The sequence below is a fragment of the Oncorhynchus nerka genome, linkage group LG14 (genome assembly GCF_034236695.1).
Source record: "Oncorhynchus nerka isolate Pitt River linkage group LG14, Oner_Uvic_2.0, whole genome shotgun sequence".
Lineage (NCBI taxonomy): Eukaryota > Metazoa > Chordata > Actinopteri > Salmoniformes > Salmonidae > Oncorhynchus > Oncorhynchus nerka.
Window position 1 is genome coordinate 94,565,783 of NC_088409.1, and position 12,707 is coordinate 94,578,489.

The window sequence follows — 12,707 nt, forward strand, 5'->3', positions numbered from 1 at the left end:
GGGTACTAGTCTGTTTCTGGTCTCTTTAATGTATAGTCTCTTAATATAGTGCCAGCCTGTTTCTGGTCTCTTTAATATAATCTAGTCCAGCCTGTTTCTGGTCTCTTTAATATAGTCTAGTCCAGCCTGTTTCTGGTCTCTTTAATATAGCCTGGGTACTAGTCTGTTTCTGGTCTCTTTAATGTAGCCTGGGCGCCAGCATGTTTCTGGTCTCCTTAATATAGCCTGGGTGCCAGCCTGTTTCTGGTCTCTTTAATATAGTCTAGTCCAGCCTGTTTCTGGTCTCTTTAATATAGTCTAGTCCAGCCTGTTTCTGGTCTCTTTAATATAGCCTGTTTCAAATCTCTCTAATATAGTCTGGTCCAGCCTGTCTTTAATATAGTCCAGCCTGTTTCTGGTCTCTTTAATATAGTCTAGTCCAGCCTGTTTCTGGTCTCTTTAATATAGTCCGGTCCAGCCTGTTTCTGGTCTCTTTTATAGTCTAGTCCAGCCTGTTTCAGGGTTAATATAGTCTGCCAGCCTGTTTCTGGTCTCTTTAATATAGCCTAGTCCAGCCTGTTTCTGGTCTCTTTAATATAGTCTAGTCCAGCCTGTTTCTGGTCTCTTTAATATAGCCTGGGTACCAGTCTGTTTCTGGTCTCTTTAATATAGCCTGGGCGCCAGCCTGTTTCTGGTCTCTTTAATATAGTCTAGTCCAGCCTGTTTCTGGTCTCCTTAATATAGTCTAGTCCAGCCTTATTCTGGTCTCTTTAATATAGCCTGGGCGCCAGCCTGTTTCTCGTCTCTCTAATATAGTCTGGTCCAGCCTGTTTCAGGTCTCTTTAATATAGTCTAGTCCAGCCTGTTTCTGGTCTCTTTAATATAGTCTAGTCCAGCCTGTTTCTGGTCTCTTTAATATAGTCTAGTCCAGCCTGTTTCTGGTCTCTTTAATATAGTCTGGTCCAGTATGTTTCTGGTCTCTTTAATATAGTCTAGTCCAGCCTGTTTCTGGTCTCTTTAATATAGTCTAGTCCAGCCTGTTTCTGGTCTCTTTAATATAGTCTAGTCCAGCCTGTTTCTGGTCTCTTTAATATAGCCTGGGTGCCAACCTGTTTCTGGTCTCTTTAATATAGTCTAGTCCAGCCTGTTTCTGGTCTCTTTAATATAGCCTGGGTGCCAGCCTGTTTCTGGTCTCTTTAATATAGTCTAGTCCAGCCTGTTTCTGGTCTCTTTAATATAGTCTAGTCCAGCCTGTTTCTGGTCTCTTTAATATAGCCTGGGTGCCAGCCTGTTTCTGGTCTCTCTAATTTAGCCTGGGTGCCAGTCTATTTCTGGTCTCTCTAATATAGCCTGGGCGCCAGCCTGTTTCTGGACTCTTTAATATAGCCTGGTTACCATTCTGTTTCTGGTCTCTTTACTATAGCCTGGGTGCCAGTCTAGTTCTGGTCTCTTTAATATAGCCTGGTTACCAGTCTGTTTCTGGTCTCTTTACTATTGCCTGGGGGTCAGTCTGTTTATGGTCTCTAGACAACTATTTTGGCTTGACAATGCCAACGGAGTAGGCAAAGCACAAACAGATCTGGGACCAGGCTAGTGAGATCAGATCTGGGACCAGGCTAGTGAGGTCAGATCTGGGACCAGGCTAGTGAGATCAGATCTGGGACCAGGCTAGTGAGATCAGATCTGGGACCAGAGCTAGTGAGATCAGATCTGGGACCAGGTTAGTGAGATCAGATCTGGGACCAGGTTATTGAGATCAGATCTGGGACCAGGGCTAGTGAGATCAGAGCTGGGTCCAGGCTAGTGAGATCAGATCTGGGACCAGGTTAGTGAGATCAGAGCTGGGTCCAGGCTAGTGAGATCAGATCTGGGACCAGGTTAGTGAGATCAGAGCTGGGTCCAGGCTAGTGAGATCAGATCTGGGACCAGGGCTAGTGAGATCAGAGCTGGGTCCAGGCTAGTGAGATCAGATCTGGGACCAGGCTAGTGAGATCAGGCTAGTGAGATCAGATCTGGGACCAGGTTAGTGAGATCAGATCTGGGACCAGGTTATTGAGATCAGATCTTGGACCAGGGCTACTGAGATCAGAGCTGGGTCCAGGCTAGTGAGATCAGATCTGGGACCAGGTTAGTTAGATCAGGCTAGTGAGATCAGATGTAGGACCAGGCTAGTGAGATCAGGCTAGTGACATCAGATCTGTGACCAGGTTAGTGAGATCAGGCTAGTGAGATCAGATCTGGGACCAGGCTAGTGAGATCAGAACTGGGACCAGGCTAGTGAGATCAGATCTGGGACCAGGCTAGTGAGATCAGATCTGGGACCAGGCTAGTGAGGTCAGATCTGGGACCAGGCTAGTAAGATCAGATCTAGGACCAGGTTACTGCTATTCTGACCCTATAGAGAAGTATTGGTCTGAAGGGGAATCATCAGTTTCAGCTTCTACATATACATATATATTTGACAGTTAATTATCATCCATACAACTCTCCCAAGCTAAGCTGGTACATTCTTCCTTTCCAGTGGAGTCCACTAGTCCTGAACCCCAGCTTTACCATAATGCACTTTCTAGGAGCCAACAAGGTATCCTGGGTAGATTCTGTGTGCTGCATGGCATCTGCATGGTTTCTAATGTGTGTGGGTGTGGTGAAGTGTATATGGTTTCAGATTATTTCTGGATGTTTACAACATCTAAGATTGGTATTCTTTTTAGATTTGTATTTTTGTGAATGTGTTACATTTTTAGGTGATTTTCAAAGCATTTTCTGTCAGTAATGATTTGGTTAATAAAAATCCGAGCTCATGGCGTTACTAACAACACCGATAATTGTCCAAAGAGGGAATATGTGCAAAGATTGCAGAGTGGTGCAGTAGTCTAAGGCTCTGCATCTCAGTGCAAGAGGTTTCACTGCAGTCCCTGGTTTGAATCCAGGCTGCATCACGTCTGGCCGTGATTGGGAGTCCCATAGGGCGGCGCACGATTGGCCCAGCGTCGTCCAGGTTTGGCTGGGGTAGGCAGTCATTGTAAATAAGAATTTGTTCTTAACTGGCTTGCCCAGTTAAATAAAGAAGAATGCATTGCGAAGGGAGAGGCTTGTTAGACTGTGGTTACTGGGATGCTCTAGTGCCATCTATTGGGATGTCTTTGTCATGACATGTGACATTTTTACCCATGGGAAATTCTCAATTGTATTATCTTGATTCCCCACATCCTCTCTCCTCGCCTCCTTCTTAAGACCGATTGGATGAGAAGGTCAGAGGGCAAGGACCTCTTGACGTTCTCGTCCAATGGATTTTGAGAAGGAGACGAGGAGCGATGATGCAAGGAATCAAGGAAATGCAATTGAGATTCTCCCCATGTGTTCTGCCTGTTATTAACCTGGGGGGAAGGGGAAATGCCAGCTCTGCAATTCATTTGAATTCATTTGAATGAATGTAAAGAATTTGTGTTGATTTGCTGAAAACATTTTGTTTTGTGAAAAGTGAAGTGTGTTACTGTGTTTTCAGTCTATATTGTGTGCATTGTGGTTGGAATACTGTGCTTGAAAAGCATGGCAAATGTTATTTAACATTCTCCCTCGCATCATGCAATTCATATTTTCATGCAAAAAGCTGAACACAATTTCTCTCTCTCTCCCTTATCTCTTCATACTTCCTCTCTCTCCCCTCCCTATCTCCCCTCCCTCTCTCTTCCCTCCCTATCTCCCCTCACTCTCTCTCCCTATCTCTCTCCATGACCTTCTCTCCCCTTTCCTGTCTCCCTATACCTCTCTCCCCTTCCCTGTCTCCCTATCCCTCTCTCTCCCTATCTATCTCCATGTCCTTCTCTCCTCTTCCCGGTCTCCCTATCCCTCTCTCTCCCTATCTATCTCCATGTCCTTCTCTCCTCTTCCCGGTCTCCCTATCCCTCTCTCCCACTCCCTTTTGCCCCCTCCCTCTCTCTCCCTCCCTATCTCCCCTCACTCTCTCTCCCTATCTCTCTCCATGACCTTCTCTCCCTTCCCTGTCTCCCTATACCTCTCTCCCCTTCCCTGTCTCCCTATCCCTCTCTCCCACTCCCTTTTGCCCCCTCCCTCTCTCTCCCTCCCTATCTCCCCTCCCTATATCTCTCTCCCTATCTCTCTCCCCTCCCTGTCTCCATATCCCTCTCTCTCCCTCCCTCTCTCTCCCTATCTCTCTCCATGTCCTTCTCTCCCCCTCCCTTTCCCCCTCCCTCTCTCTCCCCTCCCTCTCTCTCCCTATCTATCTCCATGTCCTTCTCTCCCCTTCCCGGTCTCCCTATCCCTCTCTCCCCCTCCCCTTTGCCCTTCCCTCTCTCCATCCACCAGGGTCGTCAGCTGCGAGGCATCAGAGGTTTGTTCAACAGGTCCTCTAAGTCGTCAGTAGACACCAGCTGTGGTTCGGCCCTCAGGAAACGCTCCATCAGCGACCTCCTCCTCCGACGCACCGCCAGCGCCCCCACCAACCGACGCAAGAAATCCAAGATGAAGCTCGCTGAGTCCTCCACCTCCATATCAGACCGCAAGGCCTCCACATCAGACGGCAAGGACAGAGTGGGGGCCGGGGAAGGGTCTGGGAGGGTCTGGGAGGGGTCCAAGGACAGTGAAAGGGACAGAGAGAGGGTAATGGTGGAGAGAAGCCCCCCACCTCACGCCCCCCTCTCCCACAGACCCATCTCCATGCCTCTGGAGAGGCTACTGCAGGGACAGCTCTCCCTCTGCTCCCCCGACCAGGAGCAGACTGACCTGGGTGCAGACACACTCATCGGTGGGTAGACCTCCTCTTGAGACCTCACACACTCTTACATCAACCATGATAATAAAAAACAATATGTTCTGTAACAAGTAATATGTTAAAATAGATATCTAAGAAGAAACAACAGTGTTTTTCTCTGTTTGAATGAGGTTACAGCATCATGTTACCTATTTCTCAGAGCAATACATGATCCTGGTTTACCTGTAAAAGCAGAGCAACTAGTCTTGTCTGGTTTGGTTGCTACATGTGACATCATGCTTCGAGTTGAAGTGGTCATTGGTTGTGTTGCACTCTCATTGATGTGGAATGTGTGGAATTTCTTATGTGGAAATGTCAACTGTTGTCTTGTTTCTAACTTGTCCTTTTTTCCAAAAACATAGAAGAAGAAAAATCTGTTTAAATTGACAAATCCAGGCAATCTATTGTTCCTCAATACTTTAACATGCCTTTTCTGTTCCTTCTTCACTCTGTGGTGCTTCTCTGTAGTAGAGAACTGACTAGGATATCCCGCCAGGTAAACCAAGACACCTCCTAAGGTTGCCTCATCCTAAAACATCCCAGTATTACATCATCCCACTGATGTAACTTTGTAAAAGTACTATTTAAAAATCAGAATTCTCCTTTTTTTTTTACTGACAAAATTGATCCCATTTGACCATCTCTTCCGAAATGGATGTTTCCCCCCAAAAATGGATGTTCCTTCTGTTACCTGCACAGCCTCATTTTCCAACACCCCTCTCACAGTCGTATTTGGTGGTACATTCCATTCGTCTCTGTGTTGCTATTGGCTCGTGTTGGACGGAATGTGTCGGTTGGTTGTTGGTTGGCTTGGTGTTCTACGTACGTCTGTGAAAGTGTTTGAACATCTACTGACTGTCTGACTTGTCTGTTTTACATAGGAACCTCCCCCTTTGATCGGCCCAGGTCCCACTCTGTGGAACTCCTCATCGAATCATCCGCCTCCCTTGAACACAGTGTGCCCATCCCTTCCACCAATCACAACAACACGCGGGATAGGACCACAGAGCTTGACCAATTAGACGAGACCTCCTACCTGGTCATTGGCCAAGGAGGAGGAAGTGTAGATGGTGACTCCAGAGAGCAATTAAAGGACAGAGTCAACCCACCCATCAAAGCTGAGGGCATTTCCTCTCGCCAAAGGACGTTGTGTTACCTAAGCAGGTCAACAAAGACAGAGAGCAACTGTTTACACGTACCTACTGAGAGCAGACCAGAGACAACATTACATAGTACAACAAACACGCCAGCACCTTCCTCCTCTTCTTCTTCCTCTGTCCCCTCTTCCTCTGTGCCCCCCCTCTCCCCACTCAACGTGGATCGGTCCGATCTTCAGAGCCCCGTCTCCCGGCAGGACAGCACCATCTCGCGACTCATTGATGCCGTATCCCTCGGCAACGACACCAGCTGCGGCTCGATCTCTGCTCTGATTGGCCAGTTTGACCTCACCGCTGACCAGAATGACCTCACAACGAACTCTGACCCCCACGTCCTCAGTGTCATGTCCTGTCTGTTCCATCCCACTGTCCAGGACTCCAGCACACCCTATAAGGTCACCGTGGACTGTACCACCCCATATAAAGACCCACAGACCACCACCTCCCCACGCAAGGCAACAAACGGAACTATCACTCCTCGAAAGGCAAGCCAGACCCCTAACCAAGCAAACCACAACCTACTCCCACCCCACCCCAAGACCTCCCACGCAGACCCCCTGCCCCCCTTCTCTTCTCCAGTCCTGAGACCACGGAGCTGGAGGAGGTCTATACCATCCTGGATGAGGAGGTCTTGTCTCCAGTCTCTGTCTACAACCTGAGGGAGCACACCGTAGGCAACATCCAGGCTGACTCTGAGGAGAGCACACCCATGGGCAGCCTGGAGCCATCCCCAACCAAGGTGCCTCCTCGCCTGGGGGCAGAGGACAGCTGGGTGGGCTCACGTAGGGGTGTAGTGGAAGTGGACGAGCCAGGACAGGGCTATGGGGGTGTCAGTGATCCTACAGAGCTGGGGTCAGGGGGGGAGTGGGGGTCGTCATGGGGTTACAGGTGCCCATCTGTCAACAGCACAGTGTCTGACAGGTTGCTGTTGTGCCAGGACTCAGCAGGAAGTCACCTGATGGAGGTGGAGATTAACGTGGACGAGGATCCACTGGAGATTACCCTCACTTTACCGAGACACAACTGCACCTGGGTCGCTACCAGCCCAACCAAACAATACGCTGCTCCCCAGTTTAACCAACTAATCCCCTCTCACCGGTACGAACCCCAACTCTCCCAGTGTCCTTCCCCCCTCGTACAATCCTCACACCAGACCTCCCCTCGCAACACCCCATCAATAACCCCTCAAACCCAGCCCCCCCTCTTCGAAAGGCCACCCAACCCCAGCGCCCTCCGCCTGAACAGCCACCCCTCCACCCACAGCAGGACTGAGCTCTCCTTTGAGAACAGCAGAGACATTACCAGAGCCTACACCCAGCAGCACAGCTACAGTGGACCCACCCAGGCCCAGACCAGGGGCTACCAGGGTGGGCACACCCAGCCACAGACCAGGGGCTACCAGGGTGGGCACACCAGGGGCTACCAGGATGGGCACACCCAGGACCAGACCAGGGGCTACCAGGATGGGCACACCCAGGACCAGACCAGGGGCTACCAGGATGGGCACACCCAACTACAGACCAGGGGCTACCAGGATGGGCACACCCAGCTAAAGACCAGGGGCTACCAGGATGGGCACACCCAGGACCAGACCAGGGGCTGCCAGGATGGGCACACCCAGGACCAGACCAGGGGCTACCAGGGTGGGACAGGGGAAGGTCAGGATCAGTGTGAAGCATCAACCTGCTTCCAGAATGGGTTTTCCTCCTCTGAGTGTCTGACTGGTCTGTCTAGTATGTCTGGTTCAAGGTATGTTAGCTTCCCAAGAGACCGAGGCCTTTACTCCCCTATCTCAGACTGTGATGTGGCCTACAGCCATCTAGACTACAACTGCTTCAGGCCCTCCGCTGCCTCGGCATCCCCCTACACCCATCTGCAACCCCAGCCCCAATCAAATACCCAGCCTCTACCCCAGGCCCAACCCCAATCACACACCCAACCCCGACCCCAATCACACACCCAGCCCCAGTTCCAACCCCGTTCTGGCCCCCCTCCGCTGCCCCTCTCGGGCCCAACCCTTGCCCCTCCTCTACCTATCCCCAGACCACCCACAGCCCCCAGCCCCTGCAAGTCCAAGTCTCTGGGTGACCTGACATCAGAGGACATCTCCTGCAACTTCCACAGCAAGTACAACATCATCAGCCGCAGCTTTATCACCCCCTGTATGAAGGAGCGGAGGAGGATGAGGGGCCTGGGAGGTCTGTCCCAACGCCTGCAGTCTGCAGACCCCCTCACTGAGCAGCTCCGCAAACTAGTCACCCTGGAGGGGGATGACAGAGACCGGGACAGACTCCAGTCTCCCCAGCTGCCCCAGTTACCTCAGTTACCCCTCAAACCCTTCATTCCCCCAACACGCCCCTGCCCCCCCTCAAACTTTGTCCCTGATGCCCAGGAGGACTCCCCCCCGCTCCTCTCCCGCCGCCTTTCCTCTCGGAGCCAGAGCCGTGTGCGTCACATCAACAACCGCGCTCGAGAGAGGCAGCAGGAGGCTCTGAAGTCCCGGGACATGAGCGCCCCCTCCAGCGTGGGAGGGGTAGTGCTGCGTACTAAAGTAGCAGCAGGTCAGAACCCCCCAGCTAACAGACACTCCACAGGCTCTTACATAGCGGGCTACCTGGACCAGCTGGAGGACAGGGGGCTGCCTGAGGGGGCATGCAACACACTGGGGTACGGATACGGAGATCACTATGGTGATCATTATCATGATGACTCTCTGCTGCCCACAGACTCCTGTATAAGATCAGAACCGGAAGTCTACTTCCTGCTCAGACTCTGAACCCACTTCCTGGTTATCAGGAATGATGCATAATGTACTTCCAGAACACAGAAAATCAGCTTCCTGCTTATAACCGAGAAAAAACTAAAATATATATCCTGGTTGGTCTGTCCAGTAATACAGGTATGAAGTTAACTACCTGATTGGGTCTGACATTTTGTCTGTGAATGTAAAAATGTCCTGATCAGAATGTTCTGTAAATGTAATTTGGAACAGACTGTAAACCACTTCCTACTTTGATTGTACCTGTTTCCTGTCCTGAGTGTTCCTGTAATTCTACTTCCTGTTCAAGCTAACTCCACCTACATACAACGAAGCAAAAAATTGGAAACTTTCCAAAACCTCTGAAGGGAAGTGTTGTCTTATCAGAGGCCCGCTGGGCACAGACGTCAATTCACCGTCTCTTCCACGTTGGTTCAACGTCATTTAGTTGAAATGACGTGTAAACAACGTTGATTCAACCAGTGTGAGGCACTTTTAAAGAGCGTGATCTGTTTCATCAGAGAGCTTCCTCAAGTCTTCCTTTGTCCTCTCAGTGTGTTGTTTGTAAATATTCTACTGTACATTTGTTTTCAATGGACGGTGGTGTTATTTAGTTGACGGTACAGCTGTTTTCTGCATGTTAAACGTGGACATGTCCAGCATGACTATGCATCGATCTGTAGACATCACAGTGCACTACTGTCTTTGTACAGAACAAGTAATAGTGGGATTGGATGAAATACAGTACATAGACAGTACCATACAGTATGTAGACAGTACATAGACAGTACCATACAGTATGTAGACAGTACATAGACAGTACCATACAGTATGTAGACAGTACATAGACAGTACATAGACAGTACCATACAGTATGTAGACAGTACCATACAGTATGTAGACAGTACATAGACAGTACCATACAGTATGTAGACAGTACATAGACAGTACCATACAGTATGTAGACAGTACATAGACAGTACCATACAGTATGTAGACAGTACATAGACAGTACCATACAGTACATAGACAGTACCATACAGTATGTAGACAGTACAATACAGTACAATACAATACATAGACAGTACAATACAGTACAATACAGTACAATACAATACATAGACAGTACAATACAGTACAATACAGTACAATACAGTACATGTGCATAGACAGTACATAGACAGTACAATACAGTACATAGACCGTGCATAGACAGTACATAGACAGTACAATACAGTACATAGACAGTACCATACAGTACAATACAATACATAGACAGTACAATGCAGTACAATACAGTACATTACAGTACATAGACTGTGCAATAGGGTACATAGACAATACACTACAGTACAATACAGTACCTATACTATACAATACAGTACTATACAGTACAATGCAGTATAATACAGTACAATACAGTACATTGACAGAACAATACAGTACATACAGTATACATAAAATGTGCAATACAGTACAATACAGTACATAGACAGTAAAATATAGTACATAGACAGTAAAATACAGTACATAGACAGTAAAATATAGTACATAGACAGTAAAATACAGTACATAGACAGTAAAATATAGTACATAGACAGTAAAATACAGTACATAGACAGTAAAATATAGTACATAGACAGTACAATGCAGTACATAGACTGTACAATACAATACATAATTAGTACAATACAGTACATAGACTTGACTTGCTCGGACTTCTCGCTTTCTACGATTTTAAACACTATCAGATACTTTTTTGAGTTTAAATGCTTTTATTTTTTTTTATAATTACTTTAATACAGACTGCAACAAAAAGAAAGAAGGGAAAAAAACATGTTGGGGGGTTTCTGGTTATTACTATAGGTCTGGTTATTACTATAGGTCTGGTTATTACTATAGGTCTGGTTATTACTACTATAGGTCTGGTTATTACTATAGGTCTGGTTATTACTACTATAGGTCTGGTTATTACTATAGGTCTGGTTATTACTATAGGTCTGGTTATTACTATAGGTCTGGTTATTACTATAGGTCTGGTTATTACTACTATAGGTCTGGTTATTACTATAGGTCTGGTTATTACTATAGGTCTGGTTATTACTATAGGTCTGGTTATTACTATAGGTCTGGTTATTATAGGTCTGGTTATTACTATAGGTCTGGTTATTACTATAGGTCTGGTTATTACTATAGGTCTGGTTATTACTATAGGTCTGGTTATTACTAGGTCTAGGTCTGGTTATTACTATAGGTCTGGTTATTACTATAGGTCTGGTTATTACTATAGGTCTGGTTATTACTATAGGTCTGGTTATTACTATAGGTCTGGTTATTACTATAGGTCTGGTTATTACTATAGGTCTGGTTATTACTATAGGTCTGGTTATTACTATAGGTCTGGTTATTACTATAGGTCTGGTTATTACTATAGGTCTGGTTATTACTATAGGTCTGGTTATTACTATAGGTCTGGTTATTACTATAGGTCTGGTTACTTAGGTCTGGTTATTACTATAGGTCTGGTTATTACTATAGGTCTGGTTATTACTATAGGTCTGGTTATTACTATAGGTCTGGTTATTACTATAGGTCTGGTTATTACTATAGGTCTGGTTATTACTATAGGTCTGGTTATTCTGGTTATTACTAGGTCTGGTTATTACTATAGGTCTGGTTATTACTATAGGTCTGGTTATTACTATAGGTCTGGTTATTACTATAGGTCTGGTTATTACTATAGGTCTGGTTATTAGGTCTACTATAGGTCTGGTTATTACTATAGGTCTGGTTATTACTTAGGTCTGGTTATTACTATAGGTCTGGTTATTACTATAGGTCTGGTTATTACTATAGGTCTGGTTATTACTATAGGTCTGGTTATTACTATAGGTCTGGTTATTACTATAGGTCTGGTTATTACTATAGGTCTGGTTATTACTATAGGTCTGGTTATTACTATAGGTCTGGTTATTACTATAGGTCTGGTTATTACTATAGGTCTGGTTATTACTATAGGTCTGGTTATTACTATAGGTCTGGTTATTACTATAGGTCTGGTTATTACTATAGGTCTGGTTATTACTATAGGTCTGGTTATTACTACTATAGGTCTGGTTATTACTATAGGTCTGGTTATTACTATAGGTCTGGTTATTACTATAGGTCTGGTTATTACTACTATAGGTCTGGTTATTACTATAGGTCTGGTTATTACTAGGTCTGGTTATTACTATAGGTCTGGTTATTACTGGTTATTACTATAGGTCTGGTTATTACTACTATAGGTCTGGTTATTACTACTATAGGTCTGGTTATTACTATAGGTCTGGTTATTACTATAGGTCTGGTTATTACTATAGGTCTGGTTATTACTATAGGTCTGGTTATTACTATAGGTCTGGTTATTACTATAGGTCTGGTTATTACTACTATAGGTCTGGTTATTACTACTATAGGTCTGGTTATTACTATAGGTCTGGTTATTACTATAGGTCTGGTTATTACTATAGGTCTGGGTTATTACTATAGGTCTGGTTATTACTATAGGTCTGGTTATTACTACTATAGGTCTGGTTATTACTATAGGTCTGGTTATTACTATAGGTCTGGTTATTACTATAGGTCTGGTTATTACTATAGGTCTGGTTATTACATTTTTTCTTTCAGTCACATGTTTCCATGAACAGAAACACAGTGGACTAGGTAGATGAGGCCTTTGGGCTGGATCAGGCTGCGTGATTTTATTCTTCTTTTCAGTGTTAAACACATTGTTTTTTCTTTGTTTATGGTCCCTCAGAAGATTCATGTGAGCATTTTCCTACCGATGGAATAAAATTCTGAAACTTTTTTTACACGGCAATTGTGTCTGTTTGTCCTCTATTTTCTATCTTGATTGTGTATTCTCTTCTCTCTTAGTCTTTATATTCCACAATCTTTCTCTCCAGCGGTCTCTCTCACACTCTTTTAATTGTTTAACAAGGTTGCAACTACTGAGGTATACAAGTGCCCTTGCCATGGTATGTACACACAACACACTCAC

At 45.9% G+C, this 12,707-nt stretch overlaps 1 protein-coding gene and 1 long non-coding RNA gene across 3 annotated transcripts in view; both read left to right on the forward strand.

Moving 5' to 3' along the window:
* LOC115126773 (1-phosphatidylinositol 4,5-bisphosphate phosphodiesterase eta-1-like) overlaps positions 1-8,923 on the forward strand; it is a 76,123-nt gene extending 67,200 nt beyond the window's left edge. The window contains 3 exon segments of the mRNA XM_065000568.1: positions 4,306-4,744; positions 5,632-6,459; positions 6,462-8,923. Of these exon segments, the coding sequence (XP_064856640.1) occupies positions 4,306-4,744; positions 5,632-6,459; positions 6,462-8,683 (3,489 nt within the window). The 3' untranslated portion in view covers positions 8,684-8,923.
* A 2,773-nt stretch (positions 8,924-11,696) lies between these two features.
* Positions 11,697-12,519, forward strand: LOC135559706 (uncharacterized). 2 transcript variants are annotated; one of them, XR_010458557.1, is made up of 2 exons: positions 11,697-11,869; positions 11,932-12,519. It is a non-coding gene; the product is annotated as an uncharacterized LOC135559706 (long non-coding RNA). The 2 variants fall into 2 exon arrangements; XR_010458556.1 differs by having other exon boundaries at positions 11,953-12,519.
* The last annotated feature ends 188 nt before the right edge of the window (positions 12,520-12,707 follow it).